At 33.7% G+C, this 25,411-nt stretch overlaps 1 protein-coding gene across 2 annotated transcripts in view; it reads left to right on the forward strand.

The window, feature by feature from the left end:
- The first annotated feature begins 1,299 nt into the window (after positions 1-1,299).
- LOC145263849 (tRNA N(3)-cytidine methyltransferase METTL2-like) overlaps positions 1,300-25,411 on the forward strand; it is a 43,896-nt gene continuing 19,784 nt past the window's right edge. The window contains exons 1-6 of one of the 2 annotated variants that reach the window (XM_080120929.1): positions 1,395-1,559; positions 8,160-8,328; positions 13,632-13,723; positions 17,304-17,677; positions 20,647-20,696; positions 24,494-24,554. In XM_080120929.1, coding sequence (XP_079977055.1) covers positions 1,553-1,559; positions 8,160-8,328; positions 13,632-13,723; positions 17,304-17,677; positions 20,647-20,696; positions 24,494-24,554 — 753 coding nt within the window. In that variant the 5' untranslated portion in view covers positions 1,395-1,552. Of the gene's footprint in view, positions 1,560-8,159; positions 8,329-13,631; positions 13,724-17,303; positions 17,678-20,646; positions 20,697-24,493; positions 24,555-25,411 lie in introns of both variants that reach the window. The other variant, XM_080120930.1, reaches the window with a different exon arrangement.

A 25,411-nucleotide genomic window follows, 5' to 3' on the forward strand; every position in this document is an offset into this window, starting at 1 on the left:
AACACAAAACCTACCTTTAAAAACTTGTTTTTTGAGGGTTTTCAGCTGTTTTAAAACGAATATGTCATTTAAAATTGGGGCCGGCAACTAGTTTTAACGATACTGCAAAGATAATTTTCCACAGGTTTTATGTAATAAAATAATATATGCGCGTACAACAATGGGCACCACTTATAACATAAAATATCACATTTAATTGTTCTGCAAATAAGTAGTTTTCCGGGTTTGTATTACTGTACACATAGATTCGAAAAAGTTGTCAAAAAACAAACATATAACAAATAAATGTTATCAAAGGCAAGATAAGTTACTTTTCTGCCAAACTGGTTAAATTTTTTGTGTTTTTATTCAATGTAACATATTTATTCAGCTCGAAAAACATACAGTGTTTACCGATTCGAAAATTCAAGATGGCGTCTCATACCCTCTTTAACACCGTAAGTATGGAAAAAGGTGTTATAAATAAAAAAAAAAAAACTGTACAAAATACTATTAAAAACCCGACGAATATATGTCAACCTATGTCACGGTAACATATATTGAGCGAGTTTTTAACAGTATTTTATCCGGTTTTTTATTTATAACATCTTTTCCCACACTTACCGTGTTAAAGAGAGAATAAGACGCCATCTTGAATGTTCCAATACATCGCTAAACACTGTATGGTTTTCGAGCTGAATAAACATGTTACATTGAATAAAAACACGAAAAAATATATCCAGTTTGGTAGAAAAGTAACTTCTCTTGCCTTTGATAACATTTATTTGTTATATATTTGTTTTTTGACAACTTTTTCGAATCTATGTGTACAGTAATACAAACCCCGATATTCGCTTTTAGCACACCCGAAAACCTACAGAAAACGTTTTTAATGTAGGTTTTATGTTGGTCTACCAGGCCACAATTATCTATTTTACGTTAAATTGTGTTCATTTTACGTTGACAAACCCTCCTCCCAACAAAAAGGTGGCCATAAAGTGGGTGTTCATTTCACGTTAAATTAATATAGAAAAGTAATCACCCACTTTTTGAAACTATAATTTCTTCACATCTTGAAAATTACTTTTTTCCTTGAATTTTAAACGTTATTTTCGTTTTCAGTACCCTTGAAAACCTCATCTAGTGGTAATTTTAAAGGATTTTTTTAGGGTGGAAAGATCAGTCAGTACCTTTACCAAAATGTCTCGAAGAATACGCCGGAATGCCGTATATATATATAACTACATTTTTAGCTATTCTGAAAACTCACCCCCTTTTCTCCGATTTCTCTTTTGTTAAATATACTGTACGATTGCCGGGCTTTGTTTCCAACTGAAAACAGAGAAACACCAAGAATTCTACTGTTTATTATTGATTGAAGTCGTGAGAGTGACCGCCCTTGGTTCAGTCGACTCTTTTTCAGAAGGGAAAAGAGATCGAGTGAGCATGGCCGATCAAGGGGATGGCCCTCAACCGGAGTCTGTAGCGGAGGAAGAAGGGAAAGAAATTGTCTCACCTCGACCACAATTCGGTAATAGGACCCTAACGGATCCCAGCAACGTGTTTCAACACAATGCTTGGTGAGTGCAAAAAAAAAAAAAAAAAAAAAAACTAGCATGAACAAACAAAACCGAAAACGTCTCAATCAAGATAGTTTCATGAAAGAAAGAAAAGGTTCAAAGTATTGTATACGTTTTGTAAAATATTGTCTCGGTATGGGGGATCAGTTTTACTATTGTTCAACATTGGAAATTGGAACCTGACTTTATGGCCGCTCTGATTTGTTAACGGGAGGGGGGACATAATTTATTCACTCTCTGGTCGTAGTTGCCTTCTTTCACATCTGTCGGAGCAGTTACTATTTTATGCTTCTACAGAATCTGAACAAAACTAACTTTTTTTTTTTTTTTTTTTTTTTTTTTGCCAAACTAAACTTAAAACTTGAGTTAGGTTAAGATAAAATAATTTTTCAAAAATCCGTTCAAATTCCGTAGAAGTGTTTTGTTTTTGAAAGTACAAAAGAAACAACAACAATAATATCTAAAATTGGTGCATAGCTCAATCCCCATGGCCGTTCACGTTGTTTCTATAAAATCCGGGAACGAGTTACGACAGTCGAAAAGTAACCACACAAAATGAAAATCTGGTTTCTTTATTCACGTTATTTTTTGTTTGTTTTTTTATTGCAATATTTACATCATTGCATTGTTTATTTTATTATATTCTTTTATTTATTTATTTTTTTTTTTTGTAAATTATTTTTATTCATTTTTGCAACTACTCTAGTATTTTTTATTTTATTTATTTATTGTTATTCCCGGTTTCTGCTGACCGTTCTGTTTCACGATGAATGCCCTGGAAAAGTCCCTTCTGATTAATGTTTACCGATTTTAAAATATTCTGTTATTCTGAAAAGCAGCCAAGAAGGTCGCTTGTTGATTTTAAAACTGGTAAACATTAATCAGAAGGGGCTTTTCCAGGGCATTCATCGTGGAACGAGCAGGAAAAAAAACGCGGAATTTATTATAAGCATTTTTTTTTATATATATATATACAAAACCAGTCTTCACGGTGACTGAATAATAATAATAATAATAATAATAATAATAATAATAATAACGCTAGAAAATAATTATAAAAATAAAAAAGTACCGATGTAAGTAGGATATCAGAAAAACAAAATAAATGGTACTAGTGCAGTCATCTACAGGCAAATCAATTATTTGCATTTCAGGAGAGTTCTGTCCGCGCAACGTAAGAGGTAACAAAACCTCCTCTCGCCATAAACTGCAAAAGTGCCGAATAAATTCTTTTCTTTTTCCCCCCGATTTATTTATTCTGTTGCTTCTTCGTTATTGGAGTGAAATTCGAAAATCGAAAAATTGAATTTCAAGCAAAATCAATGCTATCTACTTCACTGCCATGTCGCAGTAATGAACATATCAAAACATACGAAGATTCATAAGGTGGAAAATTAATTAGTGAAAAGGAAACAGTTTTCGAAAACAATTAGCCTAAGATTTCTGGACATAATTACCTCCCTTGTTACAAGTCGAACTCTCTGGTTTGTTCTTATTGTCTTTGAAAATTATTTTCATTAATAAATTTTCTACCTTATCGTTTTTCGTATTTTTTTTATTAAATTTATATATATATATATATATATATATATATATATATATATATATATATATATATTACTTTAGTTTAATCAAGACATTAAAAAATGAAAATATTGAAAAAAAAAAAAAAGTTATATTGTACGTACTCATTATAGAATAAAGTTTTCATAAAAAAAATCACTTAATTTGAGATATTTCAGGCAAAAAATAAACATGAACAAAAACCTTAGGCACAAGGCCAACTCAAAAGGGAAGTATTTTTTTTTTGTTTGTTTTTTTTTTACGGGGGAAAATCAAACTTTAACGAGATCGATGGAGTCGCGGCCATCTTGCTTATTTCGCGAACGAGGAGGGGTGCCTTTTAAATGAAAAACTGATTTAACAAAGGACGAAATGAAAAAAATAATTTAAAAAAGGAACAGAGAAATTCTGTAAAATAAGTTTTAAAAAAATCTCTAAAATATTTAGATATTTTTTGTGCCAATGTTTCAAAATAATCTTGTCAAATTTTGACAAACTTTCCCCCCCCCCAAGGAATCACCACTTATCAAGGCCCAGAGCCCACTCGAGGATAAGGATTAAAGAGTGTACAGTGGTCAAAAGGACAATATCATAGTACTCGTTAAAAGTGTAAATTTGGTAAATTGGATTACTTAAGGGGAACGGCTCATCAAGAACTTGTTTACATTAGACTTGAAGATGACCATATTGTAGTCAGCTGGAAAGCAGGTAAACGGAAGAGAGTTCTACAGGTGTGCAGTTCTTAGAAAGAAGCTTTGTTCATGGAATCTACGTTTAGGTTTAGGCACAGATAAAGAGTGGGGGAAATCATTGATAGTGTTTACAGCCAAACGAGTGTTTCTCGTGAATGTTTGGCGAGGAGGGGACTATAGATTGGAGCTCTGACGAGCACTTGCCATGAAAATAACTATAAAACAGAAACAGGCTTGCTACATCTCTTCTGTGAAAAAGAGGTTGCAGGGAAGAGAAAAGGGCATCCCCCACTAGGCTACGAAGTCTATTCTGAATCTGTCAAGGCAGGATAAGAGCTTCCTAGCAACTCCTGCCCAGATTTGACAGCAATACTCCATCCTTGGATGTACCTGACTCTTATATAGGTAAAGAATTGCATCAGCAGTTAGATATCTACTGGATCGATAGAAAGATCCCATCATTTTTCCAGCAACCTTGGTAACGGATTTGATGTACGTATTCCATTTTAGATCAGTAGTAAAGGTCAAGCCCAGAAGCTTGTCAAAACATGGAGCCTCCCCAAGACGAGAGCTATTCATTTCAACTGATGCCATATGGGGATCAGAATGCTGATGATGTAAAGATAGAAGCTTGGTTTTAGATGCATTAAAAGTAACCAGCCACTTTTTTCTCCATTGTACCACATGCTCAAGATCAGAGAGAGCTTACGGCCTTTGACGTGCTGCCATAGATGGTAGTGTCATCAGCAAAAATGTCTATGAATGATCTAAGGATGTAAGTTGGAAGATCATTAATGTAGATCAGAAAGAGAGTTGGACCCAGGATGGAGTATTAATACTATGAGCTTCTGATTTCTGCCCATCAACCACTACTCTTATGAACCTTTTAGAGAGAAATGATTTAATAATTGAAAAGACATTTTCAGCTGTACCGTAGATGGAGATCTTGTAAAGTAAACCTTTATGCCATACCCTATCAAAGGCCTTTTATATGTCGAGCAATTGCCCTAGAAAGGAAGCCTCTGTCGAGAGATTCGCTAAACCTTTGAAAAATAACTGTAAGCAGATCCGCCGTAGATCTAGCAGAACGGAAACTATATTGCATGTAACTAAGAAGGTTATTTTTGCTGACGTGGTTGACTACTTCTCTATTTAACATAGATTCAAGTAACTCATGACGCACAGGAGACTTATTGGTCTGTACTGAGAGGAAGATGACCGATCACCTGGATTCCTAAATACAGGGCATACCGATGAGATTTTCCAGAGTGTTGGGAAACAATTCTCCTTAAGATAACGCTTAAACAGCTTTGTAAGTATGGAAGCTAGTTCTGATTGAAGCTTTTTGAACACTATAATTGGAATGCTGTCGGGGCCACTTGCTTTACTGGAATCAAGGTTTTTGATTAGCTTGGCAACATCACACACAGATATTTGCATGTCGCATAGTGTGTTTTCTGATACAGGAGGAAATATGGGGGGGGGGCCTTGGTCACATAGGGTAGAATTAGCTGCAAAGTTGTTGGCAAAGTGTTTGGCTTTGTCGGATGCTGACGAGATTACCTCAGGTTTATTGATGATAGTTGGGATAGAGCACACGCTTCTGTTCAGGATCCTGTTTGCTATTTGCCAAAACTGGTGGGAACCAAGCCACTGTTCAGCCACTTTAGACTTGACGGACTGAACATACAACTTTCTCGTGTTTTTCATTACTCTTTTACAGTGGTTGCTGGCAGTCCTGAAAGGGGTTTTAGTCTCAGTACATCTGTTAAGTTAGAAGCAATGGGAAAAGTGATTTCTGTGCGCAATGGAAGCAGCACATTCCGGAGAGAACCATGACTGGCTGTTAGGTTTTAGCTGGAATTATTTCGAGTGTATGAAACAGTCTATACCTACAGTTAACCATTCTGTTAGGTCTGATACTATAGAGGACACATCCTTTTTAAACATGGAACGTAGAGGTAGATCTGATATAAATGAACAGAAGCTATCCCAATCAGCCATAGAGTATCGATATACTGTATGATGGAGAGGTACGTCTGAGGACTTATTACATTTCGTCTTTATTTTAACTGATACAACAGAGTGGTCGGAAGATCCCATTGGAGACAGAACAGAAAATGAACATAGCTCAGGGTAAGTTGTGAGGAAAAGATCTAGGAGACTTGCATACTGACTGTCAGTATTGGGCTCTATAACAATAAATACGAAATCTGCATAAATTATAATATTTAAGTGTATTTTATGACCGAGCAATACTGGGCAGCGTACTAGTTGTTTATAAAGTGGTTAAATCTTTTTTGTGTTAAAATAAAAAAAAAAATTAATGTATTCCATATGAATCACAAACTTTTTTGATTCTTTGTCAAATCATCTTCAGATGACAAAAGTAAATAAACAAGAAAGCTGAAAGAAAAAATGTCAATAGATTGTCGGGAAAGTTAACCCTAAGTTAGCCTGTTGATAAAAGAACAGTCTTGCACAGTTCCAAGGAAGACGTTAACAAATTTAAGTTCTGTGATCCCAGAATTAGCATCAGAGAATAAAATTGTATTATGTTAAACATGTTCAAATATTATGTGATTCAAGCATAAAATCACTATTTTTATAAAAAAAAAATACTGGATTAATTTCCTTAAGTTTCAATGTACATTAATATTTTTCCATCACAAGTAAGTATTTTCTAAAACTTTTGCTGTTATTTTATTTTCAACTGACATATTTCACTAGTGAACCTATCAATATAAGTTACATAATTTTATTTTGTTTTTAACCTTGCGTTAGTGCTATGGGGTATTTCGTCACCCAATTTTGCTTAAGTGCTTATAATTCCTAGTTGCCAACTTATTCCTTTTCTTCCATCCCAGTACTCTCCTGACTCACTAAGGGTATAGTACACGTGGTATGGCACAGTTGTATCTCAGTTTTCTTTGGCGGTAGACATCGCTTTATCCTTCTGGGGTGTCCAGTCACCCCAGATGACTAACGTAGGTATGATTTTATCATTTATATATTTTTTTTGTATTTTTCCAGTGAGAATGAAATTTCTAGATATAAGCGCATATTATGTATCATTAGGCTACTCTGTAATATTTAATATGGAATTAATATGTTTTTTTTATCATAAGTTTTGATGGGATTATTATTTTATTTACAATTTATTACTCTTTCAGTCTGAGCTTAGCTAATGTAATATCTTTATTTTTCCTTAGTTTTATAATTTATTTTATTGAATTATCTTAAATTAATATCAGCAAGATACAAGTGATTCAAACTGTTCAACAGGAACTGTTAGATATATCCTGAATCAACAGGATAACTATATTTTATTAAATAATAACACTATAAACATTTTTGTATTAGGGTGTATAAACACCCCATGAGACTAACCATGTTTGGAACACCCAGGTGACTAACGCAGAGTTAATAACATGAACCAATAATTACCATAAATCACGGGCGAACATCTTTTCATAGTTTATAGTAAAAAAATAAAAATGTATGCGGAGACTATCTAGCTTTACTTTATGTATGTGACATATATAGATGGGTACGAAGCAAAAATAGCGTAACTCCTTGCCTTTGACGCTAACAATTTAAATTCCATGATGCCAGAATTAGCGTCACAGATTGAAATTGTATTGTGAAAAGCATGTTAAAATATTGTTATACTATCATTGGTGCCCGGCGTTGCCCGGGTGTTTGGAGGTGTATGCTGAGCAAAAAAAACAAAAAAAAGGTAAATTTTTTTTAACTTTGACCCCTATTATGACTCCTTAACATTGTTTTTGGCTCAAATCAAGTTATTAAGTTAGATCCATGCCCAAATCTCAGTACCCTGTATATCAAATTTCGAGTCTGTAGACTAAACATTGACAGAGTTATTGCATAGGGAAATGTACACACACAGACAAACACTTTCACTTTTATACATATATAGATGATTCAAGCATAAAATCACTATTTTTATAAAGAAAATACTGTATTAATTTCGATAAGTTTCAGTGTACATTAATATTTTTCCAACATAAGTAAGTATTTTTTTCTCTGTGATTTTATTTTTAACTGACATATTTCACTAGTGAATCTATCAGTATAAGTTCCATAATTTTATTTTGTTTTTAATAACATGGACCAATAATTGCCATAAATCACAGGCAAATAGATCTTTTTATAGTAAAAAAAAATGTGGAGAATAACCAGGTTTACTTTATGTATACGGCATATATATATATATATATATATATATATATATGGGTATGGAGCCCCTAAAAAAAAATTATGACTCCTTGCCTTTTCAGACATTTTCTCCCGCTTGTGTGAATTCTAAATGTCTGTCTTTCAGAAATGGTCTTACGTATTGTTGTTGGTCGTGTGTCCTTGTGTCAGGCCTGGCGCTGTGTGTCCCGGGTTTTTGTCTGTCGGCAGCTCTCCTCTGGGTGCAGGCCACAACGTCCGAGTGGTGGCGCCAGACCTCTCACAAACTCTCAACATGTCTTTGACCAAAACAACTGGTAAGGATGCCATTTGCTTTTCCTCACTCCCCCTCACTTTCTCTCCCTCTCCTTCAACACAACTTTACATTTTTCTCTCTCTTTCCTGCCACTCCATATCACTTAGTCTTGTTCTCTCTCTCTCTTTCTCTCTCTCTCTCTCTCTCTCTCTCTCTCTTTCATTTCTCATGGTACACTAAACCTTTGTTCTTTTCCCTCTATCTCCCTGTCCTAACACAAGGTCTCCCTCTCTCTCTCTCACACACACACAAATTATTTCTCTCTCCTTCTCTCTCACGAGATAGTTATCTCTATCCCACTCTTATCACTAAGTATTTTTTACTCTCATAACTAGACACTTCTCTCTTTCTCTCTCTCATTTTTTTTTTACATAGGCAATTTCTCTCTCTCTCACCACAATGTATGTCTTTCTATCTCCTTCTTGCCACAAGGTCTCTCTCCTTCTCTCTCTCTCCAACCACTTTAAAAGTTTGTAATAAACTTTTAAGTAAAAGACTATTATCGCCTGAGGAGGTCTTTAAGTTATTTATAACCATCGACTGAAACTTTATCATGATTAATGAAATAATATAAAAATGTTTAAATAAAAAAAGTATATAGACCACTGCAAAAAAAGTAATAAAGAATGCAAGTCATATGCTCATATTAAAGGCTTTTGATAGGGTATGGCATAAAGGTTTACTGCACATGATTTCCAGCTACAGAAAAGCTGGAAATGTCCGTCCTCAATTCCTTTCTCTGATAGTTTTATAAGTTACTAGTCAGTTAGAAGCTCATACTATCAACGTTGGTATCCCTCAAGGTTTCATCCTCGGCCCAACTCTCTTCCTGATCTTCATCAATGACTTAGATCATCATTCTTAGATCATTCATGAATCTATTCTGGACCCCCACGTTGTCTGGTACCGTCACAAAAGAGCAAACAAAAATAAATAAATCTGATTCTGCATTTCTTACTTTTACTCGCCAAACAATGCCTTGTGTTTTCTAACTGTTCATTTTGTCTTTTTTTTTTTTTTTTTTTTTTTACACAGTGATCACCACTTATCAAGGCCCGGAAGCCACTCAGGGATAAGGGTTATTGCAAGTACATTACGTTAGTGTGGAGATTTGATGAAGTGTTTACTTAAGGGGGCAGTTCATTAGGAATTTGTTAACATTGGACTTGAAGACATCCAAGTTGTAGTCCGGTGGGAAGCAGGCAGATGGAACAGAGTTCCACAGGCATGCAGTTCTAAGAAAGAAGCTTTGTTCATGGAATCCGCGTTTTGATTTAGGCACAGGTATAGAGTGGGTATAGAGTGGGGGAAATTTTTCACAGTGGATTCAGCTAGACGGGTGTTTTTCGTGAAAGATTGGCGAGGGGGGACCAGAGATTGGAGCTCAGACGAGCACCTGCCATGGAAATAACGATAAAACAAGGACAGGCTCGCAACATCTCTTCTGTGGGAGAGAGGTTGCAGGGTAGAGAAAAGGGCATTCCCCACTAAGCCACAAAGTCTATTTTGTACTCTGTCAAGGCAGGATAGGTTGTTTTTAGCAGCTCCTGCCCAGATATGGCAACAGTATTCCATCCTTGGACATACTTGGCTTTTATATAGATAGAGAATTGCATCAGTAGTGAGATATCTTCTGGAGCGGTAGAAGGATCCCACCATCTTTCCAGCGACCTTGACAACAGACTTGATGTACGTGTTCCATTTCAGATCAGGAGTAAAGGTCAAACCCAGAAGCTTGTCAAAACACGGGGCCTCACCCAGACGAGAGCCATCCATCACAATTGATGCCAGATGGGGATCAGAGTGTTGATGATGCAAGGAAAGCAGGAAAACTGAAGATAATTTCATAGGCGTGCAGTTCTAAGAAAGAAGCCTTGCTCATGGAATCTATGTTTAGGTTTAGGCACAGATAAAGAGTGGGGGAAATTAGTGATAGTGTTTTCTGCTAGACAGGTGTTTCTTGTGAAAGTTTGGTGAGGGGGGGACCATAGATTGAAGCTCAGTCGAGCACTTGCCATGAAAATAACGATAAAGCAGAGACAAACTTGCAACACCTGGTAACACTCGACTAACTACAACAATTATCAGCAACTTCCCTTACTCTTTATCTGTGTTTAAAACTAAATGAAAATTACATAAACTTTCCTAGAGTTGCTCATCTGTGGAACACACTACCGCAGAGCTGCTTCCTGGCTGATTATGACATGGTCGTTTTCAAATCCAACGTGAATAGGTTCTGGAAGAGCCATTCTCTAAAATAAATGATCAGATTTCCAATAATGTACCCATTAACTCTTATCCTTGAGTGGCCTCCGGGCCTTGATGAGTCATGACTATATGAAGTCAAAAAAAAAAAAGATATTCCACTCCCACTGTCTCTTTAATTCTTCCTCTCACCACTAGGTATTTATTTTTCTCTCTCATACCACAAGAAATGTCTCTCTCTCTCTCTCTCTCTCTCTCTTTAAGTCGATTTCTCTCTCTCTCTCTCTCTCTCTCCTTATTGCTAATAGACACTTCTTTCTCAGTTTCCTAAATTCTTTCACTCTCTTTTCAAATCAATTATAATATTCCATTATTCTGATGGGAAGTTTGGATTTTCTCAAAGTCACCCCCCCCCCATTTCCTTTCCCAAATTTAAACTCAACAATCGAGACGTGTGAACATGTTGGAGTGATTTTTGCTTTTTGTTGCATATTTTTTACATTCGTTCATTACAAACAAGCCTTGTTACTAGACGACATGATGGGCTATTGTGATTGTACAGCAAGATGTTTGTTCACATTACATTTAAATTTCTGCGTGTTGGTATTGTCGAGGAAACAGGAAGGTAATTCCAAAGGTACATGGTCAGAGGAAAGAAGCTATTAGAGTAGAAAATCTTCCGGGTTCATCTACAGAGAAGGGGTGAGATTTTGCTACGAGTAGATTGGGTCGATAGTATTTAATGTTAAACGGATACAATTGACAGATTTTGTCAAAGTCAGCCCCCCCCCATTTCCTTTCCCAAATTTAAACTCAACAATCGAGATGTGTGAACATGTTGGAGTGATTTTTGCTTTTTGTTGCATATTTTTTACATTCGTTCACTACATATGGTGAATTCTCCTTTACAGTTGCAAATGTCGGACAGTAACAAAAGTGGGCGAAAGTTGTTTGGAAGTTGCAGAGATATGGTTTTTAAGAAGAATTTTACAAATCTCATCGACAGAAAGGAAGACAAACAAAGAAGTCATGCGTAAGACAGAGTACAACAGATCACTACTCCATACTGTTCATGCCAGACAGTTAAAGTTCTTCGGCCATTTAATGCGGGTGGATAGCGTGGAAAAAAAAAAAAATTGATCTTAGGAAAAATCACCGGAAAAAATAGAGAAAGACAATGAACAAAGTTCACTGACAGTCTCAACAGGGTCACTGGAAGCACCACTACAGATCTCATCAGAAAGACCGAATGCAGAGAGAACGGGATAGCCATGGTCATCAATGTCTGCAATAAAAGACCTGATATCTGAAGAAGTAGGATATAAGACCAGTAAGTTTTTATCAAAGCGCATTCCATTGAAATACTTGTAAAAAATGTACAGGAATGCAACATTGCGGTGGTGGGACAGGGATTAGAGCTTGGTAGACAGTGTGGGACTTATTAGGTTAAAGACTTTTTCTTCTTTCTTTTTTTTTTTTTTTTGTACCCTGTCCAAGAAGGAGAAGCTAGTGGTTGGAGCACCAGCCCAGATGTGGTAACAATACTCCATGCATGGTCGAATGTCGGCTTCGTAGAGATGTACAATAATGGCAGGTGTGAGACTATATCTAACCAGAGACTCTTTTTTGCATGATGGTAATCTTCTGTCTCGTGAGACAATGGCATTCTGCATCTAGTTTGATGCAGGCCTCGCGAGTGATAAAGAGACCGAGGTTTCCAGTTACTAGGATCACCTTCTTGGCATAAGAGACAAAGTCCAATGGAAAACTTTTGCAGAAACACTTGTCTAGCTGAAACCACTATCAATAATTTTCCCGCACTCTTTATCTGTGCCTAAACCTAAATGTAGATTCCATAAACAAAGCTTCCTTCCTTCCTGCGGAACTCTTTTCCGTTTGATGTTTCTCAATTTTTGACATGAGGATTTGTTAGTAGTCTCTTCTGCTTTCCAGCTGACTACAATTTGGTAGTCTGCAAGTCTAACGTAAACAAATTTTTAATGAACCGTCTCCTTAAGTAATCCAATTTATCAAATTTCTACCACTAATGATTACGATATCATTGACTACTGTACACTCATTAACCCTTATCCTCGAGTGGCATCCGGGCTCTCCTATGTAAAATTTAAAAAAAGGGGGGGCATGCCAATATGGTCAAAGCCAGTTCAGCTGCAGGATTTGCCGAAAAGGTGTTGCAGTTGCAGTCTTTCACCATCCACCTATCGGGACTCCAAACCGGATTTTTTTGTCGAGGTTTACTCCCTTAGGCTTTGTCATTCCCAAGGCATCCATAAGACAGTGGAGCTATTTGCCCATAGCTGGTGAAAATTTGAAAATATTTCCAATTTTGACGAAAGTAATGGGAGATCATCATCGTAGTTATGCTTGTATCCAAATAAAAGTGAAATCCTAAAGTAATACTTCTTAAAAAAAAAAGGTTGAGCGAAAGACACACAAATTTTGTAACAGTGAAAATTTGAAAATATTTCCAATTTTGACAGAATTTTTTGCATCTTGTCCATATATAATGACTAGGGCTGTGACAACAGCATATTCTTTTCATTGTTTTGACTCTTGAGTATATATCCGTTAATATCTTATATGTTTTTATATAGACTGATGTGGTTCTTGGTTCATTGACTGTATCTTACTGTGTCGGATATATACTTGAGAGTCAAAAAATGAAAAGAATATTCTGTTGTCACAGCCCTAATAATGACTGACCACACTCCATTTCTCAGCTAGTGTTAGTCTTTTGGCTAGGAACAAAGCATAGTATCTGTTCTGATGTTACGCAGTCTGTTCGGTCAGTGGAGGAGCATTTTTTTTTTTTTTTTGTTCCAATCCAGAATGTCTCTCTTTGGGGAGCTGGATTTTCCCCACATTAAACACCAACTTTGTGTCTAACTTTTCCCTCCTGGGGAAACAAGTAAATAGGGCGTCCATTAATTTTTTTATATTTATATATATATATATATATATATATATATATATATATTTTTTCTTTTCTTTTTTGTACTGTGCCAGTACAAGTAATGCTGCACCTACACCATCCCATTTTAAAACAATTCCTTCTTTTTTTTTTTCTCTCCGCCTCAGGGATAATGTGATATGGGACGAAAGTCAGGAAAGTGAGGCTCGTAGGATCACTGAGGAACAAGCTGCTGATCTTGTTTCCTTTGAGAAACAGGGTAAGTTTCATTGCGTTTTGCTTTCATAGTTTTATTTTTGTAATTTTTAGATTTATCCAAGCATCTGTACAAGAGGTTCTGTCCGTCAGTCGGTTTGTTACGTTCCAGATTGAAACAACATTTTTGTTGTTTCTGTATTTTATATTAATTTTATTTTATACTTTTCAAAATAAAATTAACACTAACGTGCAATATCTGTTCTAAGTACTTATGTAGTTTAGGAACCATGTTTTTTTTTTGTTTTTTTTAAAGAGATTTTCCAATATATATATATAATAGGTACATATGCAGAATATGGACCATACTATTTATTTATATAGGATTTATTTATTTATATAGGATTTATTTATTTATATAGGATTTTCAAGTTAAATTCAATTTTTATGGCAACTTTTTTATTTATTAAATTATTAGGTGAACGTAAAGAATAGTTACAAAACAACCTCCTCTCCCCATGTTAAGAATGGATTTCTAAATAATGTCATCATTTCAGCATGATTGGTATTCTGATATTACACATTATCTTTTCTGTCCTTGATCAATGAATGAGAAAACTTTCTAAACTGCGGCAATTTTTGTATTTATTTGCGGACTGTTAGGTGATTAACCGCAATAGGATAGGAATACCGAGTCTTGTAACTGTATCGCCAGTAATTACTGCCTTCCATAGTTGTTGTTGTCTCGGCACGTTTTTGGCCAACTAAACCTCTGGCCTGCTTTGGGTAGGATTGAAACCGCTATTTTCAGACAATGCTCACCTAGAATCGTACAGACTCAATGCCCCTATCCATTGCGCTATAGGCCCCGTTGCGGTTAATCACCTGAAGAAGGCCAGAGGATGAGTTGGCCGAAACGTGATGAAACAACTATGAAGATGAGGATAAAAGTCTGCAAATAAATAAGCGTTTTTATGTTTTAAAAATGTTTTAAAAATGATTTTAAAATGTTTTAAAATGTTTTAAAAATGTTTTAAAATTGATTTAAAAATGTTTTAAAAATGTTTTAAAAATGATTTAAAAATGTTTTAAAAATGATTTAAAAATGATTTAAAATGTTTTAAAAATGTTTTAAAAATGATTTAAAAATGATTTAAAAATGATTTAAAAATGATTTAAAAATGTTTTAAAAATGATTTAAAAATGATTTAAAAATGTTTTAAAAATGATTTTAAAATGTTTTAAAAATGATTTTAAAATGTTTTAAAAATGTTTTAAAAATGATTACTTATGTTATTAAAAGAAAAAAAAAACGGTTGTTTTGGTTAAAAAAATTTCTATTTTGTTATTTTTAAAATTAAATTATTTTCAGTTGTTTAATTTTTGAGTTTTTTATTCAAAAAAAAAATGAAATTTCCGGACAATAAAGTAACACAACCGTTGCAAAAATTATGTGCAGAAATCTTTCTAAACTGAGGCAGCATTACAGAAATTCGCTTACACTGGTAGATAGTCATCAAAAAGTGATCAATATTTTGAGAAAAGCATATCTTTTATTTTTTAAATTGTTATGGGGGTATCGACGTTGCCCACGATGGAATTGATGTATAGTAATGAAGAAGTACTCAATATCCTTAGTGTAGCAGGTGTGTCCAAACCGAACTTCATGTGGACACGGGTAACGCGATTTGTTAGTCCCGCATGCGCAAATGGTCATTTCGTTGTTTCATTTTAAAAAGCTAAATTTGCAACGTGATAACATGTGTCGTCTTGGTTCGCTCAATAGTGTTTGCTTACGAACTTAAGTTTTGCAAATTTGCATCCACCATGTGGCATGTTTTTCTTTTAATAACATAATAAGTTGGCTACAAAGTCCTGTTTTTTTTTGTTTTTTTTTTTCATTGACTCTATTAAAATATATTTAACCGTATTTTACGACCGGCCAATGTCGTGCGCTCCTTTCCCTCCTGCTAGTGTTAAATATTTCTCCCATTGCAAGCCTGCTGTACGCATTTATTGCAACTACACAACCACTAAACATGCACCATTGCACATGTTTACAAAAATAGGCTCACCTCTTGGCCAACCTGGAACAGTATTATGAATTTATGATACGACCCTAACTCTAACTCTAACCCTAACCCTAATCCACCTCTTGGCCAACCTGGAAACAGTATTATGAATTTATGATACAACCCTAACTCTAACTCTAACCCTAACCCTAACCCACCTCTTGGCCAACCTGGAAACAGTATTATGAATTTATGATACGACCCTAACTCTAACCCTAACCCTAACCCACCTCTTGGCCAACCTGGAAACAGTATTATGAATTTATGATACGACTCTAACTCTAGCCCTAACTTTAACTCTAACCCTAACTCTAACTCTAACTCTAACCCTAACCCACCTCTTGGCCAACCTGGAAACAGTATTATGAATTTATGATACGACCCTAACTCTAACCCTAACTCTAGCCCTAACCCTAACTTTAACTCTAACCCTAACCCTAACCAATCAACTCAGTTAGTGATGATGACTTGTAGAATCAAATAAATTAATTTTAAAAATATTCCATAAGTCAGCCTCCAACTTCATCATCATCATCATCATGTTTCGTTTAAAGTCTGTTTTACATGTGTTGAACGGCTTTTGGAAATTGACGTAAAATAACCTATCTCTGGCCAGGTCTTTATTTATCCCTCTTTCTATCAAATCCATCTTTATCACTTCCCGTGTGAACTGATGTTGTTATTTGAACTGTCGTACATCTTATAACTCAAGAAATCTTATCCATTCTGTTAACGTGGTCATACCATTAAAGTTTCCTGGTCTGCACAATCTCTGTACTGTCCAGATTTAATTTTCCTCTGAGGTCATCAGATCTAAGCCTCACATTATATAATTCTCATATTATTACTCGTCATGCAACTCATATTCTCAACTCTTACTGGCCACGTTTCATTGCTATACATCATCACACTGTGCCCACATGCCTGACAATCTCTTCCTTTGCTTGGCAGCGGTAATGCCCTGCTGCAGTGTGATGATTAGGGCTATGATAACAGCATCTTCTTTTCATTGTTTTGACTCTCGAGTATATATCCGACACACTTAGACACAATTAATCAACCAAGAACCACATCACTCTACATAAAAATATATAAGATATCAATAGACATATACCTGAGAATCAAAACAATGAAAAGAATATGCTGTTGTCATAGCCCTAGTGATGATGCATAAAAATATTTTCTGTTTTTTTAATTATTATCTTGTGGCTTAACATTCACCCTACTCATAAATGTATGACCCCCCTCCCCCAAAGGTCCTGGATATGACCTTAAAGTATATCCGATGGTGAGGCCCCAGCTTGCGGGCTTTGGGGAGTGTGGAGCCACCCTTTTTGCTCCCAGGTCCACTCTGACCCGGGGTGGTAGTAACTGTTAGAGTCCCAAGTATGAGTTAAATAGAAACCGACTTGAAAACCACAAATATATTCTATTAAAAATTTTTTCTTCAAAATCACTGGATTCAGCATTAAATAACCTGAAAAGGGTTGATATGCCGTAAAACAAAAGCAACCAACCAATCCTCCCTCAAGATGTGTATCAACTAATTTTAAAATCTTTTTTTTTTTTTAGTCGAATATGAAGAGAAAGCCTATGAATTCTGGGACAGTTTTTACAAAATCCATCAAGACAAATTCTTCAAAGACCGCCATTGGCTATTCACCGAATTTCCAGAATTGGCGCCATATGCCAATGGTGCCGCTCTCTCCGAGCTTTCCAATCCTCATTCTGGATCTGAAGAGGAAGTTGAAGAGACGGAAGAAGAAGATGATGATGAAGAAGAAGAAACTGAAGAGTTAACAGGAACAGATGAGAAGGAAAAAGAGGCGCTATCAGAAGAGGATGGTCCCTCGTCAGAAAACCCAGACATTCCAGAAATTGCGGTGATCCCACCAACTTCACCTCAAGAAAACCAGGGCCCTGACGAAAGCTTCCATATATTTGAGGTAAATAAACTTTATTTTCTGTCAACATTTTCAATCGTTTTGATTGCTTCCCCTTTCATTGTTAACTTAGAGTGTCATCAATGCGTCATCAAATTGCTGTTTTATATATGACCGTAAATGATTTACTAAAGCGACAAAATGTCGAAAGTGAAATGTATGTGAAATTATAAAATAAAGGGTTTTCATAAAATTGCAATATACATAGTCTACAATTGTGTGTGCATGTGTGTGCGCACATGCATGCCAATTCGAAGACAATTGAAAAAATATTTTTAAAAAAATAAATAAAATATGAAAATTGGGATAGAGGGGAGTTCAAAAGCTTAATCTCTTAAAATAGGGATTATGAATGTATTCATGTATGTATAACAAATGTATTTCATCATCTGAAGAGTAGCTATTTTGGAATATTTTTAAATGATATAATATTCAAATTTGTTCAAATGGTTTCTAAACAATTGTAACACATAAGGAAATACATCATATGATGTTTTTATTTTATGTTTTGTTGTCTTGGTTTTTGCAAAAATATTATACGCATGCTCGATTATGAAAACTGATAGTCATGAAGTTTAATTAATTGAGTTAATTAATTTTGACTTTGATTTTATTGAGATATGAACATTACAGGAATTTTAATATATCAAAAAATCTTGGTTTAAAAAAATATTAATAAGATATATATATATATATATATATATATATATATATATATATATATATATATATATATATATATTGTAGGATTTATAGTTAAATTCTGTTGATAAAAATATAAAATTTTTAGACAAAATGTCCTCATCTATGTTCTATTAAAATACTTTTTTGACTCTAATTTTCAATATATATGCTAAAATAGCAAAATTTATGATTATTCATAATGATTATTTTGCTAAATACAATTCCTCTGAAGATATAAGCCATGCATTGAAAATCCATGGATTAAGGAAATAACTTGTATTCTTTGTTTCAAACAATAATTTTTTTTTGTCTAAAAATTTTATATTTTTTACTTCACAGAATTTAACTATAAATCCTACAATTTTTATTTTGCTCTATCTTGTATATTGAGCTATTTTATTTGGCTTTACAATAATTACTTTGCATTACAATTCAACTTTAACTTTTCTGACTTTTTTTAATAGTAAATGGTATAGTTAACATATTGCAAAATATTTATGTGCGTTTAATGTATATTACCTGGAAACTAGATTTCTGGAAATTTTCAGTGCCATATTCAAATCTCTTGTACAAAAGCACACTTATGACAAATTTTATTGCTTAATTTTGTGTTTTAACAAAAATAAAGCATTTTTATTAAAAAAATGTGACAAAATGCATATGGTTTTAAAGACGGAAAAATAACCAAACGTTTGAAGCACAAAAAGTTAGTCAAAATTTACTTGATTTTGGTCATATTTTATCTCGTATATATCGAGAGAGGGAGTCAGAGTAAAAAGGAAGAGAAGTAAGAGAAAACCAGCCTGTGATTTGTGAACCGCATTATTTTAGACCAATATTTCTCAACATTTAATTACCCATGGCCCTCTTACTGAATACCTGAAAACTCATGACCCCTTGCACTTCAACAAAAAGAAGTGCAGATTTTGTTTTATGTTATTTATGTTATTTATTTAGTTATGTTATTTATTTATTTATGTTATTATTTAGTTATGTTATTTATGTTATTATTTAGTTATGTTATTTATGTTATTATTTAGTTATGTTATTTATGTTATGTTCTTTATTTAGTTATGTCATTTATGTTATTTATTTAGTTATGTTATCTATTTATTTATGTTATTATTTAGTTATGTTATTTATGTTATGTTCTTTATTTATGTTATTTATTTAGTTATGTCATTTATGTTATTTATTTATGTTATGTTATTTATATTATGTTATTTATTTAGTTATGTTATTTATTGTGTTATGTTATTTATTTAGTTACACTAAAATTATAAATCAAAGTGAACATTTTGCTGAAAATGACACATTTGCTGTTGTATTGGAATTACTAAGGAGTCACTAACGGGGTTCCCTGTGATTGGATGAAAAAACAACCAATCACAGACCTCCCTTTTTAGATTCCTGTCAACCCCTCTAGAGCGGTTATTTCGAATTCTCTTCCTCTTTTGCTGGCCAATCATCGAAGACAACATGTGCTTGTCAGCTTTTTCCGTCATTCATACCAGACAAGTGTAAGGAGTTCTGACAGCAATTGCAGCACCAAAGAATTCAAGGCTTCCTTTTTTTTAACTTAGCCTGACCAAACTCCACAGGAAACGAACATTGTTAAAAGGACGAATCAGCTGATAAGTTCCACAAAAGCGATTGTTTTTGCAAGAAAACATGCTTCCTTCCTCCTCTTTCCTATCGATACAATCTTCATTTGTGTTGTGTTTTTTTCTTCTTGTCGACGTCACATTACTTTTTTTGTTACCGTCTATAGTTGGGAAAATCAAGGCTTCTTCTGTCCAGCTTCGTCTTGGAACAAATAAGCAATTTTCGTGTAAAATGCCTTTTTTGGATACAAAAATTTCAAGAAATGAAAGCCACACTGGAACCAATTAAATTTTAGAGGCCACAATGTATATAAAAATGATTTTTTTTTTTTTCATGGCTGGAGTTTTGTCACCTTACCCATTGCAAGTTTCTGCATTTTGAATTAAATTTTTCTGGCATCCTCTTATGGCTCCCTGATCGAAAATGCTGTGGTTCCCTTAGGAGACTATGGGCTCCCAGTTGAAGAACCCTATTTTAGGTTGAGGCAACAAATCGATTATTATTTCCATAATGATCCAATGCATTATAACCTAATGTTTTTCCCATTGAAGTCAAATTGTAAACGATTTCTTGATTGAGTTTCAAACTTTTTCAACGGTTCATCTTAAGTATTAAAATCATATGTTGTGAAAAAAAAACAAAATATTTGAAAGTTTTTCCACCTAATCTTAATGTTTTTTCAGGTGGGATGTGGTGTTGGCAATACAGTATTTCCAGTTCTTAAGACGAATACGTAAGTATAGCATTTCTTCCTCATTTTTAATATCTTCCACTCTATAATAAAGACCAATGTGTATTTATTTGTATATAAACTAGCAGTCTCGCCCGGCTTTGCTCCGGCCCTATGTACTGTTCATAACGTTATGTGCATATGTATATATTAAAAAGTGTGAATATGTACAGTAATGCCTTTCTTTATAATATGCTTCCTTAACTACCATAGAGAAAAGTTAGTAGAGACTGCAGAGATTGAATTTTTTAAAAACTTTGACCCCTTAAAATTTGTTAACTAGACATAAAATCCAACAGTGCATATTTTGTTTTCTTAAGGTCATCAGAATTGATAATAATTTATATATGAAAAAAGTTATTAATTCTATGATTTTCTATAATATATTTCTCTTAGTATCTTTGTCTGTCCATTCCACTTTTTCTTGGAAACTACTTGGTCGATCTGGCTGAAATTTTGTATGGATCTTTATGATAAAGTACAGCAATCTAAGTATTATGGTATCCATTTGATGCACACTTAGGGATTAATAGGAATTAGTCACCACAATACCACATTTACTCTAAAAGTTTGGTAATTGAGCATAACACGATACCTTAACTTTCAAACATGTCGCTAGAGGGCGCCTGCATATCTCAACCGAGGTATGGAAGCACAAAATAGATACAATACTTCTGCTTTTTCTAAAACTGGTTACTTATTTTTTTATTATTCATTTTTTTTTTTAATCACATTTTTTAAAAGTAACTATGTTTATTTAAGATAATATATTATATATTTTGGTAAACTGTTTATATATTTAAAGAAAATGTATATTTATTTACAGAAATATAAAAAAAAAAAAAAGATGCTTCTACGCTATGGGGACGAAATTTCAAAAATCCTGAATTTCACATAAAAACAATGGTATCTATGTACTCCTCGTATTTTTAAGATAACTATATCCAAAAATTACGAAAATCGAAACTTGAAATTAAAATCGATAGGTAGAAAATTATAAAAAATAGAATTTGATGAAAACGATCGTAAGACACAAGAGAGTTCGAAAGGGATGTAATTTTCAGTTTTGATTTAAAGAAGATGGCGGCAATTTTTCACCTGCTACCACTATTAAAGTTGTTTTTTTTAATAAGTCAGTAATATTCAGGTAATTTGGACTGCATAATTTAGAAGCTACCATTGTAACTTATTAGAATTGACAAAAAAAAATCAGTTGAAACTATTGTTTGTTTTTATCTGAAAACTCCATTTATAGACTATAAAATCTCATCCAAATTCTGTAGAAGCGCCCCCCCCCCAAAAAAAACAATGTGTCGCATTGTGTCCCAGCTTAAAAAAGCTTTTTTTAAAAAGTGTTTGCTTCATTTATCTAGACATTTTAAAAATATATTTCTTTATAGAAATGTGAAATATTGTTTTGAATTCTAATAAGATTATTCGTAAACTTTTTATCAATTAATTTTTTTTTTTCAAACATATTTACAGTTTTTATTTTTATTTTTTTCAAATATTATATTTTACGTTATATTTTATTTTACGTTCATTGTTTTTACATGTTTCTATAAATAAGTATATTTTTAAAATATCTAAATAGTTTGCCAAAAGTAAATAAATAAAAATTGATGAAAAAATTGAATAATTCAAAATTATATTTAGCGACACATTCATTGGGGTTTTTTGGGGTTTTTTTTTCGTTTTTTTGTAAATAAATATGTTTTTGAAATATCTAATTAGTTTGCCAAAAATGAATAAATAAAAATTGATGAAAAAAAATTCTTAAGAATTCAAAACATTTTACAACACATTCATTGGGGTTTTTTTTTTTTCATGTTTTTGGAAATAAATATATTTTTGAAATATCTAAATAGTTTGCTAAAAATGAATAAATAAAAATGAATAAATAAAAACTGATGCAAAATTTTTTTAAGAATTCAAAACATTTTACAACATCATTCATTGTTTTTTGCATGTTTCTGTTAATAAATATATTTTAAAATATATTAACACAAAATATTTTTCTCCAAATATATAAGTAAACAGTTTTGGAGAAAAGCGGATGTATTGTATCCATTTTGCGCTTCCATACCTCTATTGAGAAATGTGGACATCCCATAGTGACATATTTGAAAGTTAAGGCATTGTGTTATGCTCAATCACCAAAAGTTTTCTTTGAAACTACTGGGCCGATCTTGCTGAAACTTTGTAAAGACTTTTGTTATGATTAGGTGCAGCGAACAAAGTATTATGGTATTTGTTCCATCCAGATTTAGGGATTAATATTTAATGCAAAAATGAGCACAAATTTAACGATATTCAACCATCAATTTGGCATAAAGCACTCATTCTAAGTCAACGGGTTATAACTTTTGCCAATTTTTAGCAGACAAAAAATCTACTTTTGAAATAATGTTAAAAGGGAATTAAAATAGATGATGTTGCGATGAAATTAGAAAACTTCCAAAAGAATGGTAAGATTGAAAATTTTGGGGGAACGATCGAGTGGAACAAGTATTGATATTGCTTAATGTTGTAAATATTTCTTGCACTAAAAGTTAATTGAGAAGCGAGTTAAAAACAAGAATTACATCTTTTTTTTTTTTTTTTACAAGTGAGTCACCATTTATCAAGGTCTGAAGGCCACTCGAGGATAATAGTTAATGAATGTAATGGGGTAGTGTCATAATAATTATTGGTGTACATTGGGTAGAATTTTGATTATTTAAGGGGGACAGCTCAACAAAAACTTGTTTACATTGGACTTGAAGGCTACCATATTGTAATCGGCTGGGAAGCAGGCCAGTGGAACTGCGTTTCACAAGCGAGCAGTTCTAGGAAAGAAGCTTTGTTCATGGAATCTACATTTAGATTTAGGCACAGATAGAGTGGGGAAAATCGTTTATAGCGGTTGTAGCTAGTTGGGTGTTTTTTGTGAAAGTTTAGCAATGAGTGGGATTATAGATTGGAGCTCAGTCAAACACTTGCCATGAAAATAACGATAGAGCAGAGACAGGTTTGCAACGTCTCTTCTGTGGGAAAGAGGTTGCAGGAAAGAGAAAAGGGCATCACCTACTAGGTTTCGAAGTTGGTTTTGAACTCTATCAAGACTGGATAGGGTACACCGAGTAGCTCCTGCCCAGATGTGGCAACAGTATTCCATTTTAGGGCGTACCTGGCTCTTATACAGATAGACGATTGCATCAGCAGTGAAATACCTACTGGAGCTTTAGAGTGGTCTAACCATTTTTCCAGCATTCTTGGCAACAGATTTGATGTATGTGTTTCATTTCAGATCAGGAGTGAAGGTCAGTTCCAGAAGCTTGTCAAGAGATGGTGCTGTCCCAAGTTGAGGACCATTCATTTCAATTGGCACCTGATGGGGTTAGAGCGATTACAATGAAAAAAGAGAAGCTTGGTTTTTGATGCATTAAAATTAACTTTTTCCCCATTGAACCACGGTGCTCAAGATCAGCAGAGAGAGTATCAGAAAGATCTTGGTCATTGTTAGCTTTTGAAGTGTTAACATAGATAGTGATAGAAAATTATTTTCATCAAAACTTTTGAAATAATGTTAAAAGGGAATTAAAATAGATGAAAAAATTTTTTAAATTCCAAAAGAATGGTAAGACAGAAAATTTTTGGGGAACGATCGAGTGGAACAAGTATTGATATTGCTTAATGTTGTAAATATTTCTTGCACTAAAAGTTAAATTGAGAAGCGAGTTAAAAAGAGATCCGGCCAAACAAGAATTCCGTAATTCGTAAGAAAATTATTTTCATCAAAATTTTTTGTTGTCTTTCAGCAATCCAAACCTTATGATGTACTGCTGTGACTTTTCCTGTAAAGCTATCGATTTGGTCAAGGTTTGTATTTGTAATTTGTTATTGTCACGATATGACATATGTACAGGGTAACCCAAAAAAAAACAAAAGCTAAATGGAGGCCATCTAGAACATATGCTGTAGAACGGAGAAAAAAGGCCAAAGACCCTGGTGTTTTGATGTGATGTTTTGAATATAATAAACTAATTATGACCAACGTTTCATTTCATTCGGACAAAACACTAAGAAACGAGGCCTAATTAGAGTTGGGGACCGTTTTTGGGGGGTCACCCTGTATATAAATACCCTCTTTTGGGAACCATTTTATATGAAAACATCTCTATTATTAAATAAAAGTCACTGGGCGTGTGTGTGTGTGTATGCACGCTAGTTCCTTCCTCATAGGTTCCAAAACGGTTGAGCCTATCGTTTGCAAATTTCACACAAAGCTAATTTATATGTCTGGCAGTGTTCTTATTTATGTTTTGTACAGAAATTCATCCAGTAAGAATCAAAAATCAAAAAAATCCGATCTTAAAAAGTCTTTCTTCTCTTCTAGATAAAAAAGAATTTTTACAGGGAAATATTTTACATTACACTGGCCATGGGAAATAATAAAATCTCAGCAAATCATTTCTTCTTAGAAAAAAAAACAACAGATTTATTGTCATCTGGAGATATAGCTTAATTGTAGAGCATTCGACTACAGATCGAATGATTCCCTGTTCAAGCCCAAGTGTATCTCACCATTTTAATTTTTTCTTATTAATGAGTTCAATTTACGATAAAAGAAGAGATACTATTTAAAATCGCTGCAAATCATTTCTTTGTTTGCATATTTTAAAACTAAACAGGAGTGATTTTTCCAGGGCATTCATTATCAATCCCAAAGATCAACT

Source organism: Euprymna scolopes, chromosome 39 (genome assembly GCF_053919585.1).
Source record: "Euprymna scolopes isolate OS-2025 chromosome 39, ASM5391958v1, whole genome shotgun sequence".
NCBI classification, from domain to species: Eukaryota; Metazoa; Mollusca; class Cephalopoda; order Sepiida; family Sepiolidae; genus Euprymna; species Euprymna scolopes.